The sequence below is a fragment of the Oryctolagus cuniculus genome, chromosome 1, assembly GCF_051225735.1.
Source record: "Oryctolagus cuniculus isolate XC-2025 breed Fujian yellow rabbit chromosome 1, ASM5122573v1, whole genome shotgun sequence".
Lineage (NCBI taxonomy): Eukaryota > Metazoa > Chordata > Mammalia > Lagomorpha > Leporidae > Oryctolagus > Oryctolagus cuniculus.
Window position 1 is genome coordinate 17954227 of NC_142867.1, and position 23980 is coordinate 17978206.

General features: G+C 52.2%; 1 protein-coding gene across 1 annotated transcript in view; it reads right to left on the reverse strand.

Annotated features, from left to right (window-relative positions):
- The window catches only part of PTPRJ (protein tyrosine phosphatase receptor type J), a 172193-nt gene extending 158352 nt beyond the window's left edge, over nt 1-13841 (reverse strand). Inside the window, exon 1 of the mRNA XM_017348393.4 lies at nt 13280-13841. Coding sequence (XP_017203882.4) covers nt 13280-13729 — 450 coding nt within the window. The 5' untranslated portion in view covers nt 13730-13841. The remainder of the gene's footprint in view (nt 1-13279) is intronic.
- Nucleotides 13842-23980: the final 10139 nt, after the last annotated feature.

Consider the following 23980-nt stretch of genomic DNA (forward strand, 5'->3'; position numbering starts at 1 on the left):
AGCACCAAGGCCCAAACACAGGGCACACGCCTGGCCTCAGACGTGTGCTCCCCGGGGTCTCGGCTGACGGAAGCTGTGTCTGGAAGTGCGCACCTCCAACAGACAGGAAACTGGTGAGTCTGTCACCAAGCTGAGAACAAAAGAGTAAGAAAACCTAAATGTCACGAGAGAGCAAATGTCAACAGGGGAGGAGTAGCAGCACCTTACAAGGTTCACAGGTGTCTCTGCACCAGGCCTGCTCTGGGGCCTTCGGGACACAACTCCTAACACTGACGCTAACCCAGCTGCCTGCAAAGGCTTGAACCCTGGCGCGTGGCTGCGGCCTCAGGCTGCCTGCTGGACCTCCATCTCCTGTCTTCCTCTCCTGGATAAGGAAGGCATGAATTCAGAAACCTCCCGCGTTCAGTTACCAGGAGTCCCTGGGCCAGCCTGGCACTCGACACTGTGATTCCACTTTGCAGACAAGGAAGAATCACAGCTCAGAGAGGTTCAGAACCTTCCCAAGATCACACAGCTGCTAAGAGGCGGTGCTGGGATTCAAACCCAAGTCGAAGGGACTCTGAAATCTGTGCTCTTTTCATCACAGCAACCTAAACCCCACCCACAAGGATTATTTCATCCCCCAAACACACACACACAGATGGACTTGGGGACATTCGCAGTGGGTGGTGCTTTCAATTCATTCATCCAATGAACACATTTCTGAGGCTGGTTCTGCTCCAGGCACCAGAGAACCAGAGACAGGAAGGGCACTCAGCAAGCACCCCAGAGGGCCAAGGGGGCGTTCAGGTGTCTGCTGCAACCGGAAGGAGGGTCTCACCCCCAGATCTGAGCTGTAACCACAGCGAGTGCAGAACAAGGGGGCTGGGACGGGGTCGGGGGGAGGGAGGGTCTCACCCCCAGATCTGAGCTGTAACCACAGCAAGCGCTGAACAAGGGGGCTGGGACGGGGTTGGGAGGGGGGAGGGTCTCACCCCCAGATCTGAGCTGTAACCGGAGCGAGTGCTGAACAAGGGGGCTGGGATGGGGTCAGGGGATGGGAGGGTCTCACCCCCAGATCTAAGCTGAAGGCCTTGCAGGCCACTGCATGGGTTAAACTAAGAGTGCTAGAAGCCATGGAAGGTTTGGGGTCTTTACTGTTTTTTGCTTTAAGACTTATTTATTTTGATTTTGATTTTGAAAGGCAGACTTATAGACAGAAGGGAAAAACAAAGAGAGGCCTTCCACCCACTAGTTCACTCCCCAAATGACCACAACAGCCGGAGCTGGGCCAGGACAAAGCCAGGAACCAGGAGTTTCCTCTGGGTCTCCCACGTGGTGCAGGAGCTGAAGCACTTGGGCCATCTTCCTCTGCTTTCCCAGGCTCATGGGCAGGGAGCTGAGCCACAAGTGGAGCAGCCGGGACTCAAACCAGCGCTTATATATGGGATGCTCACATCGCAGGCGGCGGCTTTATCCACTATGCCACAACGCCAGCCCCAACAGGCCACATTTTCACTCAACTTCGCATCCCTGTAGCAGAGCTTAGCACCATGCCTGGCACATCAATGCCTCTCCCATCCCAGGCAAGGTGGGGGTTGGAGACTAACAATTATTCCCATTTACAGAGGAGCAAACCGAGGCTGGAACACAAGGAGAAATGTGGCAGAGGAATCGACATCCAGGCGCCAAGACTCCCGGAACTGTGCTTACTCTACCACAGCATTCAGAAAAGGGCTCAGAGGACAAGCAAGCAGCGTGGGATTGAGAAACCTCCTTTGAGATGCAGCAACCTGGATATTTGTGGCATGTTAAACAATTCTGTTGGTGTAGACCTCCTGTCTCACAGAGAGAAAGTCAGGTATCAACATGAGGCTGACTGCAGACACAGCCAGACTCACCTAGAGCGACCCTCAGGCCACCTCACCAGTACTTGGGAGCAGGTGCTGCCCACAGCACAGGCTCTCGCCCAGGGCAGTTTCCCCTCAAGGGACATGTGGCAAGCTCTGGGGACATTTCTGATGTCACAACCGGGGGAGGGAGCACTACTGGCATCTAGCAGGTAGAGGCCAGGTATAGGGGGGCTAAGCACCCCCATAGTGCACAGAACAGCCTCTCCAAAAATGAATGACCCTGCCCAAAATATGACCATGCCCGGGAAGAAAATCCCTGTGCTACAGGAAAAGATGCAGTCCCTCTGCACCCCACGTATCGGCCATGCACCCCAGCCCCATGGTTACGACAGCTGCAATATGAATGCCAGACTCCAGAGAAGAGAAAAGGGCCCTGTGCATCTTCCCAGGGAAGTCAAAAGGCTGGTCACAGAGGGCCTGAGCCTGATCACGGGCCCCCAACACAGCCTCTCCAAGAACGGCTCTCCCCTCCGTGCCCAACCTTTTCTCCTTGCACAGCAGGATTCAGGGACCGCCCTGGACAGCAATGTTCCCTGAACACCCTCAGAACAGATCCGTCCAAGCCTGGGGCACTCGGCAACCCTGGCCAGACCTCTGTGTCACTCCACAGCCCCTAAGTCAGGAAGGGTCATGTTAATAAAGAGGTGCAACAGGTACAAACCTGTGAGGGTCTCCTGGGAGCCACAATCTGGATTGGGCACCTCGTACACCTTTCCTAACTAAACCCTAAAAGCACATGACCTGGCCATCATCACCCTCATCGACAGGAACTAACAACTCTGACACCAAAGCCCAGGCCCTTCTCCAGGCCCCTCTATTACAGCTCACGCTGAAGTCGTGTCATCACGCCCAACTGCAAGCTCCGTGAAATCCAAAATCACTCCACCACAGGAAGACCCGGACGCAGTGCCATGATGCCAACCGCGCATATGTCAAGGCCCCACGAGCTCAAGAAGCCTTCAGGATCTCAAATCCACGGTGACCCCAGGAAGCATTTCACCCCTGCCACATCACAGCTCTGAGCATCCAGTGTCAACACGTCACCCATTCCACAGGAAGACGCCCACCCCACCCATGAGAATGGCCCCTGTGCCACGCTGTCCTCCCAGGAGACCCAGACACACCCTGACCCACACAGACCCTCCTGTTAGCCCCACACATGACCCACAGGAAGCCCGCAACTGCCTGACGGGAGCTGTGGGCTTCTTCCCTGCTCCTGACTTCAGCCTGGCCCAACCCTGGCTTCTGGGGGCACTGGGGGAACAAACCAGCAGATGGGAGCTCACTCTAGCTGACTCTGCCTTTCAAATAAAAATAATAAAATGGGGGAAAAAAAAGAGCTACCCTATGCATACACAAAACTGTTGTGCGAAAGAGAGATGACACCTGAAATGAACACGTTACTTATAGCCACTCTGAGCCACACCTTAAATAAGCAGTAACAAGTAAGCAGGACAAACTCACAGGGATGATGTGAGAATTAAACAAGCTCAAGTATGTCCAACGGACTTGTAAACTAAAAGGTTAAAAAAACTGTTTAAATTTGTTCAATGGCAAATTATGCCAATATTTCAGCAAAAGAAGACAATAAAACACCATCAATATTCTGTTCCTGGGGCCGGCGCTGTGGCACAGTAGGTTAATCCTCCACCTGCAGCACCAGCATCCCATATGGGCGCCGGTTTGAGTCCTGGCTGCTTCACTTCTGATCCAGCTCTTTGCTATGGCCTGGGAAAGCAGTGGAGATGGCCCAAATGCTTGGGTCCCTGCAACCACAAGGGAGACCCAGAAGAAGCTCCCGGCTCCTGGCTTCCAATTCAGCTCAGCTCTGACCACTGCAGTCATTGGGGAGTGAACCAGCATATGGAAGTCCTTTCTCTCTCTCTCTCTCTCTCTCTCTCTCTCTCTCTCTCTGCTTTACTTCTCTCTGTAACTGTCTTTTGAATAAATAAAATAAATCTTTTAAAAAAAATAATGCTGTTCCTTCATGCCAAGCATCTGCCATATAAATCCATGATACCTGCTGTGAAGTGGGTATTACTGTCCCCATTGCACAGAGGAGGACAATGAGGCTCAGAGCCTTCACAGACCTGGCCCAAGGTCACTAAGCTAGGAATGGAGGAGCTGGGTGTGGCTCCAAAGCCCTGCAGCATTGGGCAGCAATTCCTCTCCACCCAGAATCCTCTCCCCCATGACCAGCAGCACTGTCTGCTCTCAAGTGGAGGAGGAAGAAGCCCCCTTGACACAATGACACAGCAACGCATTGGCGCCTCAGCCAGCAGCAGGACATGCAGGATCACCCTACTGCTACCGTGGAAACAGGTGGTGCCATCTGCCCAGAAGGACCCTTGCAGCTCCCATCTCGCTCAATCAGAGCAGAGAATTCTGTCGCCAAATTTCCCATTGGTAACTTAAAATAACTCCTTTTGCCACTAAAGAAAACTGTACCCAGAGATAGGAGGTGGCCACAGGCAAAGCCAGCCAGGGCACAAGACAAAGAAAAACGCTCAAGGAAACATAAGAACTCTTCCTTTTTAATGGATACAGTCAACATCCCTGTGCCACTTAGGGCTAGGACCACACCTGCCATTCCTCCACCATAAACAATGGTTCCTTCACAACCCACAGTCCCTTCCCCTGTATGAATTCAACTGTACACATTGTGGTTCAGCAGGTTAAGCAGCTGCCTGTGATGCCAACATCCCATGTGGGTGCCAGTTCGAGCCCCAAATGCTCTACCTCCAGCTCCCTGCTAACGCGCCTGGGAAAGCAGCAGCAGATGGCCCAAGTGCTTGGTGCCCCGCCACCCACGTGGGAAAACATGAGTTCTAGGGTTCTGGCTTCAGCCAGGCCCAGCCCTGGCCGTTGTGGCCATTTGGGAAATGAACCAGTGGTTGGAAGACCTCTCTCTCTCTCTCTCTCTGTCTCTTCCTCTCTGTTAACTCTGCCTTTTAAATAAACGAAACAAATCAAAAACAGAACTACAATTTCAACTATTCTATCAGAGAAGTCTCCACTATTCCACATTGCAAATTTTAGTGTGTGTGTACAGAATATACATAACCCACTGGGGATTTAATCTCTGTCCTCCGAACTAGGAGATGTATAGCATAATTTTGACAACTAATAATTTTGACAACTAATAATTTGTCCTAACTTCAGAATTGCTTCTTAAGTAAATAGGAACCTTAGAAATTCATAAAATGTTATTCTCATATGTCTATACCCATTTGCAAGGAACTTTAGTATAATCTGATCTCACTCATCCAACTGCCTGTGTGAGAGGTAGTACTATTATTAGTATTTTATAGACACCCAGGATCAGAAAGGTCAAGGCACCTACCCAAGACCGCACAGCTCATCTGGTGCTGGAGCCAGGACTCTAACCAGCAGTCTGGTTCCATATTCTGTGCTCACTTCACCTCCCAAAGGTCTTATTTATCTCTGAGTTCCTAAGGAATAAGGGCTACATCTAAAATAGCTCAGAGTGGCGGCTGCCACGTGGAATGCCTCTGTATCACATACTAGAGTGACAGTTCGAGTCCCATCTACTTTGCTTCCAATCCAGCATCCTGCAAACATATCTGGGAATACAGCAGGTGATGGCCCATGTGCTTGGGTCCCTGCCACCAATGTGAGAGACATGGATGGAGTCCCTGGCTCCTGGCTTCCACCTGGCCTAGCCCTGGCTGTTGCAAGCACTTCAGGAGAGAACCAGCAGATGAAAGAGCTCTCCCTGTCTCTCCCTCTCTCTCTCTCTCTCTGTCACTCTTCTTTCAAATAAGTAAATAAATTAATCTTTTTGAAGAAATGAAAGTTGTATACATCAATTACAAAAAATTAATTTTTTAATGAGGAGGGAGCCGACAAAAAAAAAGAAATGCAATGATATTTGCCAAAAACAGGCAAAGATAGTCAACTAACTCAAAATCAAAAATACAAACATAAGTAACAAGATAGGATTTTTCATCTCTGAGACTTTTAAGAATGTCAACTTAACAATTTAACAACCCTCAGTTCAGGTGAGGGTGTAGACAAACAGGCATGTCAAACCTGAGGATACAGGTGCAAACTGAGTCAGCATTTTTCTGAACAACTTAAGAAGGGTCATCAAGTATTAAATGCACACAGCTTCTAATCCAGCCACCCTAAAACTAGACATTTACCCTATGAATCTACTTGTGAAGGTTATAAGAAATACATGGGGGCCGGTGCTGTGGCGCAGTGGGTTAATGCCCTACCCTGAAGCGCCCGCATACCATGTGAGCACTGGTTCAAGTCCCAGCTGTTCCTCTTCCAATCCAGCTCTCTGCTATGGCCTGGGAAAGCAGTGGAAGATGGCCCAAGTGCTTGGGCCCCTGCACCCACTTGGGAGACCCAGAGGAAGCTCCTGACTCCTGGCTTCAGACAGGCCCAGCTCCCACCATTGAGGCCATTTGGGGAGTGAACCAGTGGGTAGAAGATCTCTCTCTCTCCTTCTCTGTGTCTGTAACTCTGCCTTTCAAATAAATAAATACATCTTTAAAAAAAAAAAAATGCAGAAGGGCCAGCGCCGCGGTTCAATAAGCTAATCCTCCGCCTAGCGGCACCGGCACACCAGGTTCTAGTCCCGGTCGGGGCACCAGATTCTGTCCCGGTTGCCCCTCTTCCAGGCCAGCTCTCTGCTGCGGCCCGGGAGTGCAGTGGAGGATGGCCCAGGTCCTTGGGTTCTGCACCCCATGGGAGACCAGGAGAAGCACCTGGCTCCTGGCTCCTGCCTTCAGATAGGCGTGGTGCACCGGCCGCAGCGCGCCAGCCACGGCGCCCATTGGAGGGTGAACCAACGGCAAAAGGAAGACCTTTCTCTCTCTCTCTCTCTCTCTCACTGTCCACTCTGCCTGTAAAAATAAATTAATTAATTAATTAATTAAAATTAAAATTAAAATAATACAGTAGAGGGGTGGAGAGGGCATGTGTGGGGAGTTTCTGACTGCAGAATTTTTAGCCTGGTCTTCCAGGGCTGCCTTGAAGAATCCATGCAACTCCTGAGGTTGTACCCAAGATTGCAAATAGGTGCATGCCTTCCGGAGAGAGGACTTTCCCCTTTACATCTTCTGGAGGGGTCTTGCGTCTCTCTCACCCAACCCCTCCAGCCCCCAGGAAGGGTTAGGAGCTGCTGTGTGATAAGCTCCATATTGGTGCGGAGTTTTAACATTCACTGACTTATGCTCTCGGGAGCCACGGAGCAACCCGGGGCTGGGGCCTGGCCGGGGCACCCAGACAAACACGGCCTCACTCCCGCCCTGGAGAAGCAGAGTCTGTGGACAATGACAACAGCGCCTGTCCACGCCTCAGAAATGGCAACGGGGACACTTCCCTCTAGCAGGAAGAAGGAAAAGTGGAACTGAAAATCATTTGCATGTTTAAAATTAGAGCTCCTGTGGGAGCTGACACTACTTCACTTTCCAAATGCCCCCCATCTGCCATCTCACGGCCACCACCCCTCGTCCCAGCAGTTCCACGCCATGGAAATCCTGAGCCAAGCGGATGGCCACCGCCATCACTCGTAAGGAAGCGGTAAAAATTTCCCACGGCGCCTGTCCTCCAGAAAAGCCACCGGAAAGCCGGCCACAGGTGGGGGGGACACGGTGACGGCAGGGGTCTCTGCTGGGGGGGACATGGTGACTGCGGGGATCTCTGTTCTGGGGCGGGGGGAATACGGTGACTGCAGGGGTCTCTGCTCCAGGGGGGAATATGGTGACTGCAGGGGTCTCTTCTCTGGGGGGGGGATACGGTCACTGCGGGGGTCTCTTCTCTGGGGGGGAATACGGTCACTGCAGGGGTCTCTGCTCTCAGGGAGCCGTTGCTTCTGGGGCCTCCACTCGGGAACTCTCGGCCCTCTCCTGGGGCAGGGGCCAGGCCTTTCTCTGAAGGGACAACAGGAACGTCACCCTCACAGTTTCCATCACAACGCTGGTGCCCGGCAGGGAGGAGCCAGAGGGAGGCTCTCGTTCCCCACCGTGGCCACCACTCATCTGCCTGTCCCCTAAGCATAAGCTCATTTTGCCATAACCACACCGTATGATACTTCTACAGCTACTTAATATTTTTCTTTGGCTCAACTGTTCATTATATTTCAACAAATTTATTTTTCATGGCACTATATTTAGCCTCATCTCATCTAAACAATCATGGGCTGTACATGTACCTAAAATTTTTTTATCAATACCTCCTAAAATAAATACTACTTAACACTGAAGAAAAAAAAAAAAAAGTAGGGGCCTGCATTGTGGCACGGCACTAAGCTGCAGCTTGCTACTCCAGTATCCCGTATCTGATCCAGTTCCCTGCTAATGTACCTGGGAAGGCAGCAGGTGGTGGCCCAAGTACTTGAGGCCCTGTCACCAACCTGGGAGACCAGGATGGAGTTCCTGGCTCCTGGCTTCAGCCTGGATCAGCCCTGGCTGTTGGGCCATTTGGGGAGTGAACCAGTGGATAGCAGATCTCTTTCTCTTTCACTCCACTTTTCAAATAAATAAATAAATCATGTATTATATCCGCACTAAGATCATCTTGTGCATGCCCAGGACTACTCTGCACCACTCTGTGGGAAACGCTGCATAAATACTGGTCCCACAGAGCGGGTGTTTGGCCCAGTGGGTACAACACCAGTCAAGGGGCCAGTGCTGTGACACAGTGGGTTAAAGCCCTGGCCTGCAGCACCCACATCCCATATGGGTGCCGGTTCGAGTCTCGGCTGCTCCACTTCCAATCCAGCTCCCTGCTAATGTGCCTGGGAAAGCAGCAGAGGATGGCCCAAGTGCTTGAGCCCCTGCACCCATGTGGGAAAGCTGGAGGAGGCTCCTGGCTCCTGGCTTCAGATCAGCCATTGCAGCCATTTGGGGAGTGAACCAGCGGATGGAAGACCTTTTTCTTTCTCTCTCTCTCTCTTTCTCTACCTCTTTCAAATAAATAAATAAGTCTTTAAAAAAAAAGTCATCAGTCAAGTATCCCGTGTCCCTTACCAAAGTGCCTGGATTCCAATGTTGACTCTGCTCCCAATCCCACCTTCATTGTTAATGCACACCCAGGAGGCAATGGGTGATGGTGCAAATCCTTGGGTCCCTGTCACACATGTGGGAAACCTGGACTGAGTTGCCAGCTCCCAGCTTCAGTCTGGCCCATCCCAGGCTGTTGCAGGCATTTGGGGAATGAACCACTCTCTCTCTCTCTCTCTCTCTCTCTGTCTCCTTCTCGCTCTCTCGAACAAATAAAAATAGATATTTTCAAAACTTTAAAAACACTTTGTTCTATAAACTTTCTGAAGCCCCCTTTCTCCTCCCCCAAATTACAGCCACAGCCGCCACTGGCAATGGGACTGCGCGTCAGGTTTAACGTGGCAGTTCCTCTTCTATCTCATTCGAGCCCCTCAACTACCCAGTGAAACCGGAAGTATTAGTCCCATTTTCCAGATAAGGAAAGGAGGAGTCACAGAGGTGAGGGAACTTGCCCAAGTTTATGTAGCTACTACAGGACAGAGCAAGGACCCAAACCCAAGTCTTTCCATTCCAGAACTCAAACTGTCTCCACTAAGGCAGGTATGCCTCATCAACTCAGGCCACAAAATACACAAGCAGGCCAGAGGGTGTTGGGGTTGTGCCTGTTACCAGTGGGGTGATCCTACAGGGTGTAGGAAGCGATGAACCCACACACTCTCTGCCCTCCCCCAAACCTACTTCTTGCCACCACAGTCTGCCGCCCCATCCCTTGGCTGCACACCAAAAACCTTCACCAACACGCGGGACGTCTTAAGGCAAAGAACAACAGACTGGGGCGGAAAAGACAAAGCTGGCTGCATCCCACACTAGCGAGGACTTGGGCGAGCTCTGAAACTCAGCTTTCTCTCACATAAAAGCGGAACATGAACAGTGCCTACCTCCGAGCAGGTCTGAAATGGTCCAATGAGAAAAGGCATTAAAGCTCTCAACACAATGCCTGCCACACATAATGTCACCTATTAATTCTATACTATCCACAGCATTATGTTAGAAGGGAAAGACACAGAAAATTGCCTCTTATCCTACACTCAAAATAACTCCCTTGGCCAAGAAGTGAATGGACTAAGAAGTAATTACCAACAAGGCACTGGCTCAACCCAGGCCTACAGCAACTCCTGGGCCTCAGCCTCAACCCCAAGCAAAAATTACTTTTAGGAGCTAAATAACCTCTTTGCTGACCGAAATTGCTCACTCGGAAGCCAGGATTCTCCCCACTTAGGAAAGCTTGGGTATTCCGTGGTTATCTCTATCATGGGCCTGAACTTGAAGTTAGCTCTAAGTCACCGGCTAACCATAAACCAATCTGCTCTGTTTTCTTAAACTGTCTGCAAACAAAACATAAGCATTTGGTTTTTCCGTTCTGAAGCTAAGCAAAAATATTTAAGTTGCCCCTATGAGCATTTAACAAGCAGTTTAAAGAGGAGGCAAAATATTTTTTGTACTCTGGGTGAAGCAGGTAAGGAATGAGGCTTAAAGATTAGCTATAAGAGATAATAAACATAGTTATTATTCACCAGGAAGCAAGAAAGCAAAGAAACTGCAAACCAAAACCCTGTAAGAGGAAGAAAACAGCCATCAGTCACCAGCTTTTCATTTTCCATTTTAAGGCAACTCAAATGTCACGCTGATTTCTTGAAGACTGTCAGAAGAGGGGGTGGGGGCTGCTTCGTCACACTGCCTAACACATACACACACACATACACACACACACAAACCCAAACAAGTGTGCACAATGCTGCAAGAATGGGTGGGGTCAGATACTGCAACCAGCAAAGTCCCTGGGCTAGAATCATCTCTGACCATCCTTCCTGTGTGGGAGAACAGGAACGAGATGCCAGGGTCAAAAATGGCTTTCCCAGGCCGCCTAAGTACTGAGTCGTCCAGTATCTCAGCTCCCAGCTTCCAGACCCCGTCCTCATCAACATCCAAACGGAGCTGTGTCTTTTTTCAACCTACTATGGTTGAGTCCATCTTAAAACACACACTCTCCCTCTCTCTCCCTCTCCGTCTCCCTCTCCCTCTCCCTCTCCCTCTCTCCCTCTCTCCCTCTCTCCCTCTCTCCCTCTCTCCCTCTCTCCCTCTCTCCCTCTCTCCCTCTCTCCCTCTCTCTCCCTCTCCCTCTCTCCCTCTCTCTAAGCCTCACTAAACCAATCAACAGTTAGGGAAACAGTATATTTTTTCTCATTTTCTAAACAAACTTCGAAGGGGAAAAAGTGCACAAATATGATTCGATTTTAAAAACTTGATTTACACTCACATGTTAGGAACACAGTGCCTATGGTTAAAAGAGCAAAGTGAAGGCACGGCTCAAAAAAAAAAAAAAAAAAAAAAAAAAAGACAAGACCAGGGACAAGCAGCATCCCTGACTCCAGAATCCTGGCTTCCCTAGTGACCTTGGACTGCTCCTGTCTTCTTTGGTTCTCAAGTTCAGGTGCGTTAGAGCTATCCTGGAAGGCAGGTCCAGCTCAAAACTGCACGATTCCTTGGAAAATATCCAGTATTAAAATGAAGAAATGATTCTTCAGAGAGCCCAATATTTCATCATGTATCCAAAAACAAGAAACAGAGCTGTGCTGAGTTCCTACAGAACCAACCAGAGAGGAAGGAAATATCAGAATATATGACAAGTGTGGAGTAGCAGGATGCTAATGAAATACAAGGAAGGATTGGGCAAGAAATAAATTTACCCAAGAAATTTTGTGCTGATTCAAAGCACAGCTAGCAACCATTATATGGCTGGGGTCAAAAGAAAAAAAATTAATACATGTACCAAATTAAACTAAAAATAAATGAACCAGGTGGTTCTTGAGTGCAAACTTTGGTACAAGAGATCCGAAACTATAGGCAATTCTTTCTAACCTCTTAGAGGGCCCTCCCTGAATTTCCTCACAGGGACAAGGATAAAAGCTCACGTTCACTACCCTTAATGATAACCCATCTGGACACCCTCTGGTGTTTACAAAGCCCTTCCAGCCCTCGCACGGATGGAAGCTCCCGGAACAATTCTATCAGACAGGTGGAGTCACACCCATTCCACAGATGCTGTTCACTGAGCGTGGTAGGACGCTGATGGTCGGCCCTGGCCCTGCCTTCAGACACCTCGTCCAGTTCAGTGCCCTCTGCAGGAAGTCCCTCCGCCTTCCAGGCCCTCAAGACAACCCGTGGAGCGCCTGTTGGGGACCCTGCAAGCGGCCGCCAGCTCCTTCCCGTCCTTTTCCCAGGACTGCACTGCTGCCCCAGGGCTGATGTTTTGTTCTGTTTTGTTTTTTCTCTCAGACAACCCTGCATTCGTGCGTCCAAAGTTTCCCCCTGAAGCCAGCCAATAACTGCCTTCCCCGGCTTCCCATCGCAGGGAGAGCCGGCGTCTGCATCCAACAAGGCAGATTCTCACGCGCGGGGGCATCACCCGCGCCACCTTCCCCGGCGCGCTCAAGACCCGGGCAGCTCCCGGAAGGCGGCGGGCACGGAGCCGCTGGCTCAGCTCGGGCGCAGAGCGGCACTAGGTGATTCCGCTCTTTCACTTCTCTCGCTCAGTTCCCTATCTGAGAAATGGGAACGTCCCCCCGCCCCCCAGCCTCGCCTCCCACCGCCACGGGAACTGCCAGTCCCCAAAACACCAGCCCCAGCAATAGCTGAAATATCGAGGCGGCTGGGGGGCAGCCGGCGTCCACAGAGCGCGCACTCAGCGAGGGGACAGCCAGCGGCGGATCCCCGCGGGGAGACAGGGGAACAGGCCGGCTGCCCTGGGGAACGCCTGCGCGCGGCCCCGGGCCTGGGAACTTTCCGCAAAAACAGCGCCCCAGGCTCGGGGCTACGGCGCCTCGCCCACCACCCCGCAGCCCAGTCCCGGCGCCCCCGGGGCGGCCGACGCTGCCCTTCGGCCCGGCCCCTCGGGCCCCTGCAGGCCAGGTCGGAGGTCGGCCGCGGCTTGGCCAGGCCGGCAGTGCTCTGTGTCCAGAGCCCTCCGCAAACACGCCCCCTCCGGCCGCCTGGCGCGCGCGAGCCGGGCCCGCGCTGGCCAGATGGGACCAGCTCCGGGCAGGGCCGAGCCACAGACCGTCCAGAGCCCGCGCGGGGGCTGCCACCGGGAGGCTGCAGGCTCCCCGGGGACCCCGGGGCCCTCTGCCCTCCCCTTGGTACCAGACAGCCGGGGACGGAGCTCAGCCGCCCGCGCGCGAGGCCGGCTGGGGTCCCCACCACCACCACCACCGGCAAGCTCGCTCCACGAGGGAGACTCCGAGGATCCGCACCCCCTTACCACCTTCCCCGGGGCCCCCCAATCGGGGTACACCCGGGCAGGTGCAGGGGATGCCGGTCCCGGGCCCCGCCCGGGCCCACCCGGTGGCTTACCTGGCCCAGGCGCAACAGCAGCAGCAGCGGCGGCAGCGCCCGGCGCAGCCCCGGCCAACGCGGAGGCGACCGCGCCTCCCGCGCCGCCGGCTTCATGCCCTGCGCGCCCTGGAACGTGCCCGGGACGCGCGAATCGGGCCCCGCCGTGCGCCACAGCCCCGGCTCCCGCGTCGCCGCCTCCAGCCGCCGCCTCCGCCTCCTCCTCCGCCAGCCGGTCCGCCTCGTCCCCGCTCCGCCCGCCCCGGGCTTCCCCGGGGACATGGCAGCGGCGGCGGTGGCGGTGGCGGCGGCCACACGGCGGGGCCCGGCGCGGCTGCGGCGGGGGGGCGGCGTCCCTGGGCGCGCAGGGGCTTCGCGGGGCGGAGCGAGCGGCGCCCACCCCCCGCGCGCGGCCCCCTGCTCCCGGCTCCCGCGGCTCGCGCCGCTCCCGCTGCCTCCTCCGCGCGTCATGCGGCTCGGGCTGCAGGGAGCCGCGGCGAGCGCTCGGCCGCCTCTCCTCCCCTCCCCCTCTGAATATTCATCGCTTCCTCCCGCCCCGGCCGGCCGGGCGGCTGCACAGCGCCGCGGCCCCTCGCGCCCTCGCGCCGCGGCCCCCGCCCCCACCGAGCCGGCCGGGCGGCGGGGAGGGGGCGGCGGCGCGCCCCGCGCGCGCCCTGGCGGCTCCCCTCGGGCGAGCTGAGGAAGCGCCCGCGCCTTGGCCGGCCCCTCCGTGCAGCCCTCCCACATTCCTGGGGCTCGGGACCAGGACGCGGCTCGGCTGCGGCGCCGCCACGCGCCGGCGATGCTGGCTCCGCGGCCGGGGGGTTTGGGTCACCAGCTGTTGGCCGCGGACCTGGGACGAAGGCACGGCCCGGCCTGCTTGCAGACAGCAACGCGTGGGCCCTGGATGGGCTTGGGGAGGGTTGCGTGGACTCTGAACCTGCCGGAGATGGGCTGGGTGCTGTATTGTCCCGGTCCCCTGGCCGGGGAGGCCGAGAGAGATGGCGGAGGAGCCTGTCCAGCAGGCAGGAGTGACCCCCGGGGGAGGCACTTCACCTTCCTGCGCCTCCGGTGCCTCGCGTGTGAAATAACAACACTAGTACCTATAGAGACAGGCTTAGCTGGCCATTAAATGGGACTCCCCGGAAAGTCCTAGGCATCTTCGTGCTACACAGTGATCCTCCGGGTGCGTTAGCACTTCTGGAAGCTTCTATGGGCCTGTCAATGAGGCCCATGATCTGAAAGGAATTAAAAGGGAACGCAGAAACCGCTGGCCCCAGCACAGAGGAGGGAAGTGAGGGTCTCGGGGAGGCTGGGCCACTTGCCCAAGGAGAAGTCTAGAGGGGAAAAGTCAGATCAGTCCAGGGGAGAGAGTAATTCAGAGGGGACACAAGGGAATGGAGGGCCGGCAATACCTGAGAAGGCTTTGAAGGGTGGGTTGAATATCACCAGGCAGATAGAGGGGTGGTGTCTCAGGGAGTGGGAGCAATTTAGCATAACCCAGGAGGCAGGTGCTTCTGCCTGGCTTCTGAACAGAGGGTGACTTTGAAGCCCAGGATAAGAAGGCTGGGTTGGGGGCAGGCGCTGTGGCAAAGCAGGTATAGACTCTGCCTGCAGTGCCGGAATCCCATATGAGCGCCGGTTCAAGTCCCAGCTGCTCCACTTCCGATCCAGCTCTCTGCTGTGGCCTGGGAAAGCAGTAGAAGATGGCCCAAGTCCTTGGGCTCTTGCACCCCTGTGGGAGAACCAGAAGAAACTCCTGACTCATGGGTTCTGTTGGGCGCAGCTCCAGCTGTTGCAGCCAGTTAGGGAATGAGCCAGTGGATAGAAGACCTCTTTCTCTCTCTCTCTGCCTCTCTTTCTCTCTGTGTGTGTAACTCTTTCAAATAAAAAAAAGAAAAAGGAGGCTGGGTTGGAGCTGTGTGCAGTGAGGAGCAGGCCGCCAGGTGCCATGCTGGCCTCCAGGTACCTGGGGCTCCAGGTTCCCAATCTGCAAGACAGAAATAGTCTCAAAGGATCCAGGCTGCACACAGGGACAAGGACAGCAGACAGAGGAACCTCACCTGTTGACTTACACACCTTGTCAACTTTTGCTTAAGCATTAAGTAATTATCATAATCCAGTAAGGATTCTGTTCCTCCCTGCCTCCTCCCCTCCTGCGGTAGAGACAGGTGTTGAAAAGGTGTCCGCGTCTGTGGTGACCTGAGGAAAGGAAAGTCAGATGCGACCAGGCGGGCAGGCTGCCCCAGACCCCAAAGACCCACCCAGGTCTCAGCAGACTCAGACCTTGGATCGCAAACACTTCGGGAGCTCTTCTGTGCACTGATTTTCTCCTGGATAAAGTGCAGGCCCTGGCATACGTGGTGCCTGGAACCAGATCTCCCTCCTGCGCGATGATGAAGCAAAATAGACAGGCAGTTTGAACAAAGGGAGGTAACTCACCTCTTCAGTCGTGAACAGATGACACCGGCTTAGCGACCTACATGAGAAATGAAGTTCAACGTGAGTAGGTGTGGCGTGAGCTCCCTGGGGGCAGGGGTTGGGCCCCCCTCACCCTGGCTGTCCTGCAGCATCTCACTGTGCCTTGCCCATTGCAGGAATGCAGTATTAGTGCAGATGCATGGTTGTGGAAAAGTATCCAGGGGTAGCACGTGAAAGCTGAGTTTTCCACAAAGACGATCGGGGACGGACATTCCTTTCACCAAAGGATTTGAGACCAAATTTGAGGTGACGTGACTCTTCTTCAGACGTCACTTACCCTAGCTACAGCTTCCCAGGTACCCTTCCATCCATCCATAGCGCCCTTAACTTGAACCACAGTTTTGTCTAAGGTTTATTTCTTTGAAAGGCAAAGCAACAGAGAAAGAAGGACATACACACACACACACACACACACACACACAGCACTTTCACCTGCTGGCTCACTCCCCAAATGCCCATAACAGCCAGGGCTGGGTCAGGCCAAAGCCATGAGCCAGGAACCCCATCCTGGTCTCACACATGGTTGGCAGGGACCCAAGGACTTGGGCCAGTCTCTGCTGCCTTCCCAGGTGTGATAGCAGGAAGCTGGATCAGAAGCTGAGTAGCCAGGACTCAATCCAGCATTCCAATATGGGATGCCAGTGTTGCAAGTGACAGCAACTCCCACCACTCCACACTGGCAACCCCTATCGCAGTTTTTCATTGCCTGTTTATTCAGCCATCTTCCTCATTGGACTGCGAGTGAAAACCACTTGAAGGCTGGGCCTTCGTCTTGTCTATCATTGTATCCCTGGCATGCACCAGTCACTCAGAAAATATTTGTTTAACTAAATTAAATGCATTCCTTTGAATAATAGAGATACTAAATATATGTCTGCTCTCACAACAGACAACAAGCTCCATCTGCAAAGAGATCGTCAGGCACAAAGCTATGCAAAGTTCAGGACACGTGCACCTTGAGAACACATAGTAGAGGGATATTTGTCCTTTCAATCATGTCCACTTAATGCAAAGGCTAAAATGTTATGGGCTATGAGGCCGGATGCATTAACAACAAAAGAGCCAAACCAACAGGGCGGAAAGGTGGGTTCCTGGGTGCATCCCAAATGGTGGGTAGGATTCACCCAGGAGCTTGTCCACATATAGAGAACCATGCCTTGCCTTGGACTGGGAACCTGTGTTGCTAACCAGCTCTGCAGTTAATTCTTGCTATCAGGAAAACCCTCTGGGGACAGCAGTTAGGATGCCCACATCCCAGTTGAGTTCAGACCTTAGCTCTGGCTCCTGATTCCAGCTTCCTACGAATGAGCACCCTAGGAAGCAGCAGGTGATGGGTCAAGTTCCTGTGACCCATGTGGGAGACCTGGATTGAGGCCCTCAGTCCTGACATTGGTGGCCACTGCAGGCATTTGGGGAGTAAACTAGCGTATGGAAGTTCCCTCTCCTGCTTGCTCGCTCACTCTCTCTCCTCTCACCCTGTATCTCTGCCTCTCGAATAAATAAATAATTTTTAAAAGAAAACACTGTTTACCCTACAACTAGCTTGAGCTTTTTCTCTAATAATAATAAAAACCATTTATCAGGTACCTACTATGTGCTAGGCATTAGCCCATAATTTCTATTGCTTATAACAATCTTGTAGAATAGGAATCATGAGCAGTATTTTACACACAAGGAAACTGAGTCTCAGAGGGATTTGGTTACTTATCCAAACTCACACAGCTTTACAGTAGCAAAACCAGAATCTTAAACTTTGTCTTTCTTGCCAATATTAAGGTATTATAATAAAAGCTATATGTGTTGGCCGTTACTGTTCCTTTATTTATTACTCCCCTGGGCCTCAGTGTCCCCAGTCTAAAAATGGGCAGGGACAGAACACGAGACTTTGCACTTCACCCCCCAAGAACAGGGACTAAGAGAGGCAACCATGGTTAATGAGGAGTCCACATCCCACCAGGAAGCAGGCCTGCTGGGCACTGGCTAGAACCAGGTCATCAGCCCTGCAGGGAGCCCATTCAGCCTGGCAACCCTCAGTTTATTTTAAAAGCCACCATGAGCAAACCATTCTGCAAAACCCTCCTAAGCGGAATGGAATGTTTCTTGGGAGACTGATTAGCTAATGTTGGAGGCACGGCTGCCCTGAGACCTTCCTGCCTCACAGACTTGAATTGAATCAGAATGGAAAAGACGACTTTCAGAAAGTTCTTTAAAAAAAAGAGAGAGAGAGACAGAAAAGCAGCACTTCATCTTTATAATAGTAACAGGATGTTTCCCGTGGACTAATAACTGGGCTGTGGTTAGAACTCCGCGTTTGTCCACCAGACCTCAGTTCCTCCCTAAACACTGCCTTAATCACCTGCCATGCACAGAGCCCAAAAGTGCCTTGGCAATCATCTTTTGTTTGTTTTTGACTTCAAGCACTCACAACATTAAGCATTTTCCTAATTCTTTTCTCGTGTATGTGTGTGTGTGTGTGTGTGTGTGTGTGTGCAGATAGAAACAAAGATTGACCTCCGAAGAGACAGCTGCATGTAGCAGATTTTCAAGGCAGGGGGGAAAAAGCCACTTGCCTAGCAGGGTAGACAGAGATGGAGCTTTCTGCTTTCCCCCTGGTAGACACCCGCAGCGATGACCCTAGTGGCTCCGGGGCTCCCAGGGCACTGCCCGAGCTGTCAGGCCCTGGGACAAGCTCCTGGTGAGCCCCGTGCTGTCCTGATCTGAGAGGACACATCCAGGAAGCCCCAGAGTCGCAGGGTAGGTACCTGGCAACACAAGAGTGTGTGGCCCAGAGACTCTGGGGCTAGAGGACAAGGAGCTGTTGTGCAGGTTTTGACAACTTCTGCACAAAGCCCAGAAGTGGCAAGCAGGCGGGCCGGCGGCAGCAGGAGCAGCAGCAGCAGAAATAGCTCCTGGAAGCAGGAGAAGGCTCACAGACATCCAGGCCGGAAAAGAGCAAGCAAGCTGGAAGCCCAGCGACCCAAGGCTCCTCCACAGCCAGGCCCTTCCAGGCTTGTTAAGAATAAATTATCTTTCAGGTTTGAAAGAAATGTTCCTTTTTGTTTCATATTTTTTTAAAGAGTCTTACTCACGTGGTACAGGCTGTGTGGAACACCTGGCTCCCCACAGTCAGGGTAGGAAGTCAACTTGGAACAATTGTGGACTGTGTCACGTGCAATCTTGCTGGTAAGGGAGGAACTGTCTCACAAGCTAAGTAAGTAGAAAAAAGCTATACATGAAAGTTAAATTATGTACCTAAATGGTACATGAGAGTATTTCAACAAGTTCACAGAAACAGAGTCAAAAGAAAAGTTTATGGGCTAGGGCCGGCGCTGTGGCAAAGCAGGTAAAGCCGCTATCTGCAGTGCTGTCATTCCATATGTGCGCCAGTTCGAGTCCTGGCTGCTCCTTTTCCAATCCAGCTCTCTGCTATGGCATGGGAAAGCAGAAGATGGTCCAAGTCCTTGGGACCCTGCACTGTGTGGGAGACCCGGAAGAAGCTCCTAGCTCCTGGCTTTGGATCAGCGCAGCGCCGGCCTTTGCGGCCAATTGGGGAGTGAACCATCGGATGGAAGACCTCTTTCTCTCTCTGCCTCTCCTCTCTCTGTGTAACTCTGCCTTTCAAATAAATAAATAAATCTTTTTAAAAAAAAAAAAAAGAAAAGTTTTTGGTATGGTGGTTAAGACACTGCTTGGGGAGCCAGCACTGTGGTATAGCAGATAAAGCCGCAGCCTGCCATGTCGGCATCCCATGTGGACACTGGTTCAAGTCCCAGATGCTCCACTTCCGATCCAGCTCCCTGCTAATGTCCCTGGGAAATCAACGAAAGATGGTCCAAGTCCTTGGGCCCCTGCACCCATGTGAGAGACCTGGAAGAGCCTCCTGGCTCCTAGTTTCAGGTTGGCCCAGCTCCAGCCATTGCAGCCATTTGAGGAGTGAACCAACAGGTGGAAGCTATCTCTTTGTCTTTGCCTCTCTTTAACTCTGCCTTTCAAATAAATAAATAAATCTTTTAAAAAAGACATTTCTTGAGATGTCTGCACCCCATATCAGAGTACCTAGGTTCAAGTCCAATTAAAGTTTCCTGCTAATGTGTACCCTGGGAGACAGCAGCTGATTGCTCAAGTACTTGGGTCCCTATCACCCACATGGGAGACCTGGATTGTAGTCTGGACTTCTAGTTTCAAGCTGACCCTGCCCTGGCTGTTGTGGACATTTGGGAAGTAAACCAGTGTATAGAAGATCAGTCTCTATCTCTCTGCCTTTCATATAAATACAACTTTTTTTTTTTAAGATATATAGGTTTATAAGGGGAAAAAATTTTTTGACATCCATGTTTGAGAGGTCTTCAAAAGTTTCATGAAAAATGTGTATTATAGAAAATCCATTTAAGAAGTTTCTGAACCCAAATAAACTTATGAGTTTTTTTTAAGATCTATTTATTTGTTTGCAAGTCAGATTTACAGAGGGAGAGGCGGGGCAAAGGGGGCAGGAATCTTCCATCCACTGACTCACTCCCCAAATAGCCACAACAGCCAGGGCTGGGACAGGCTGAAGCCAGGAGTCTACAATTCCACCCAGATCTCTCATGTGGGTGGCAGGGGGCCAAATACTTGGGCCACCTTCACTGCCTTCCCTGGCATATTGAAAGGGAACTGGAGCAACTAGGACTTGAACCAGCATTCATATGGGTTGCAGGTGTCACAGATAGCAGCTCAACTCACAGAGCCACAATGCTCGTCCCAAACCTTAGCTTTTGCTTCTGTTTTTCAACAAACTTTTTGAAGTGCCCTCCCATGTGCATGTATGTGTATGCACACATAAGCTTCCACCATATTATATAGACAGATGCATGGGCTTTGCTCCTGGCAACAAAGTGACATGTGCATAAGCATGGCCACCTGGGTTCAAACCCTGGTCCTGCCGATTATTAGCTGTGTGACCCTGGACAAGTTACTGAAGTTCTCCGTGTTTCTCAACATCATAATGTCTAAGTGAGAGTGTTGGTGGTCATATCTATCACACAGGATGGTTACAAGTATTGAAATAGTTGGAGCACTTAGCATACTGCTTGGGACCAAGGGACTAGCAGGAACATGTGTGCCATTGTTAAAGTATCTTTTGGGAGGCTCTGAGGCAGATGGTATGCTGGGAAGAGTACGTGCTCTGGATCAGATGGTCCCAAGATCCAATCCTATATGCTTTCCGCACATTTTGTTCTCCATTTCCCCGCACACTCGTGAAGATGAAAGGAAGTGACACACATGCAGTGCCTGCCATATACTCCAGGAGACCCTGCTGGTAAAGACAGTCACAGATGGCAAGAAAAGGTGATTGAAAGTCAGAGCCCTAAGACTGACTGCACATCAGAGCAGACAAATCAGTCCTCTTAGTCACTCCTTTTGTAAAATGAGGTTAGATTGGCATAGGTCAGGATGGGAGGAGTAACGCAACAGCAAGGAATGACCCTCAGAACCTCAGCGACTGGAGACCACAAACATGCCTGTCTCGTTCTCACCCCGTGTCTGTCACGGGTCAGCTGAGGCTGGGTTCTACGTCATTCTCACTCCAGGACCCACCCTTCTGCTGCAGCAGACGCCGTCTAGACCTTTGCAAGTGGCTGTGTCAGAGAAAGAGAGAGAGAGAGGGCAATTGAGCATTCTGGAAGGTTCTGGAAGCTCTTGAGCCAGCAACAAAATGCACAGTCTTGGACGTGACACTCATCTCGTATGCTCGCATCTCATGAGCCAGAATGAGACACAGTCCCCACCCAACTCCAGGCAGGGTTAAGAAGTGTAACCCTTCCACATGCCCAGAAAGCAAAACCAGAAATGCTGGCAAGAGACACAATTAGAGAGCCTCTAGTGTGCTTGAAAGTGTGGTCCAACAGCAGGTCTTTGGCATAGCAGTTAAGACGCCGCTTAGGATACCCACATCCATGTTGGACCACCTGCTTCCAGTCCCAGCTTTCCTTCCAGTCCAGCTTCCTGCCGTTGCACACCCTGGGAGGCAGCAGGTGATGGCTGAAGTCCTTGGATTCCTGCCACCGACTTGGGCAACCTAGGTTGAGTTCAGGTTTCCAGGCTTTGTCCTGACCCAGCCCAGGCTCTTGTAGGCTTCTGGGGAGTGATCCAGCGGTCTGATGAGTAGTAGGGCAGTGTGCTGCCCAAGAGCATGGCACTTGGCCTTCCTAGGCAGATTGAATTAATATGTTTATCCCTGGGCCACTCTCCAAGACTCAGAATTAGAGTGGGTGGGGTGTGGAGCCCAGGAATCTGCAATCTGAGCCCCACAGGTAATTCAGATGCACTTAGCTTCCTCCACCTCTCAAGTTTATTCTGGATTTTTTTTGTTTTCTTATGAAGCAAAATGAATTTGAAAAGGCCCAGACTCCCATAGACAAGCAAAATACCTTGGAGGTTTCATTAGCTTGCTTGGAAACTATAATCCAAGATAGGGAGAGAGTAAAAACCATCACTGGCAGCTTAATGCGCACCAGGCTCCGAGCAAGCTACTTTATACATGTTATCTCTGATAATCCTCACAGCCCTACAACACGGGCACAGTGATAAGCTCCATTCATGGCAAAGGCAATGACAGCACATCAAGCTAAACAACTAGCTCAAAGACACACACAGGAGGCCGACCCAGCTCTGCCTGAAGCCCAAGCTGTGTTAACCACTACATGATCTGCTCCCCAGCCCAGGAAGGTGCCCCTGCAGATGTCCTCCCCCCACACCAAGCACTGGCCTACATGGTCCTTTAACTCCCACAACCTCCTGCAAGGCCAGCATGAGACAGACAGCCCTAGGTCCCTGCGTGCACACCGTAAGTGAATGATCACAAGACAGCGATGTAGAGAAGTTTCTCCTCTCCCATGATGCGTGGTCATCTGTTGCTGTCATTTTCCCCTGACACTGATCTGTCCATCAGGCGTTTATCTGAGCTTTGCATTCACTCTGCTCTGGGGGTTTATCACTCTGAGGCCCAGAGAAGTGTAACATAATACACATGCCAGGATCCTTGGAGTCATCCTGTCCAACCCTACCCATGAATCTGGGGCTCAGAGAGGTTAAGTGACCTGCAAATGCTAACACGGTTGGTCCAGAAATGAGTAATGCTCTGGCAATAAGGCAACTGTCCTGCCATCTTGCCTGGCACTGCTCTCTCCCCTCAATGGGACCAGCAGGAAAGAAAATGAGATTTCTTTCATTCTGGATTCCCATTCTTTCGCTCATTCAGGGCTGCTGACAGATGTCACTATGCTTGATTTAGCAAGTCTTGGACGTGAAGCACGGGGCCAGGATTGTGGCGTAGCAGATAAAGCCTGCGACACCATCATCCCATATAGGCACTGGTTCAAGTCCTGGCTGCTCCACTTCCAATCCGGCTCCCTGCTAATGCACTTGGAAAAGCAACAGAAGATGGCCCAAGTCCCTGGGCCCCTGTACCCACGTGGGTGACCCTGAAGAAGCTCCTGGCTCCTGGCTTCGGCCTGACCTAGACCTGAACATTGCAGCCATTTGTGGATGGAAAATCTCTCTCTCTCTCTCTCTCTCTCTCTAACTCTGCCTTTCAAATAAATAAAATAAATCTTTTTTTAAAAAAATGAAGCATTTTTATCTTGAGCCTATGGATCTTGGGAAACCAAGCTGGGCTGGGTTGACCTTGGGCCTGGTCCTAAGGTGGTCATTGTCCAAAGCAGAGAAGCCCAGAAGGGAGGAGTCTGTGTATCATCTGGGATCCTGGTGTCCACAAGACCACCGCCCGTGTCCCAGCAGCCTTGGCTTTGGCCATGCTGGCCTTCCTCTGGCCCCTGCTGACCCAGTGACCACTGGAGAACTGTTAGACCTGGAGAATGGCATTCACATAGCAGAACTGTGACACTAACCAGGGCAGAACAGTGAAAGGTTCTGGCTGGCTCCCTCTCTCAGACCGGCGCTGTCACCTGGGAGGAGCCCTGGCTCCCAGCCTCCTGGCCCCTCGGCAACAACCAGAAACAGGCACATTTTTCCACACACCTGGGCCATACCCAGGTGTTAGCCAGCCACCTCAACATCCACCTCGCAGAGCTGGAAGGGCCAAGAGAAGGTCAATGACTGATGTGGGAGACCTTGGAGAAGTTTATAGGAAAAGTCAGGATGGGGACAGGGATGGGAGGTAGAATTTATATGCTTGTCTTTTTTATTTATTTATTTTTTTGACAGGCAGAGTGGACAGTGAGAGAGACAGAGAGAAAGGTC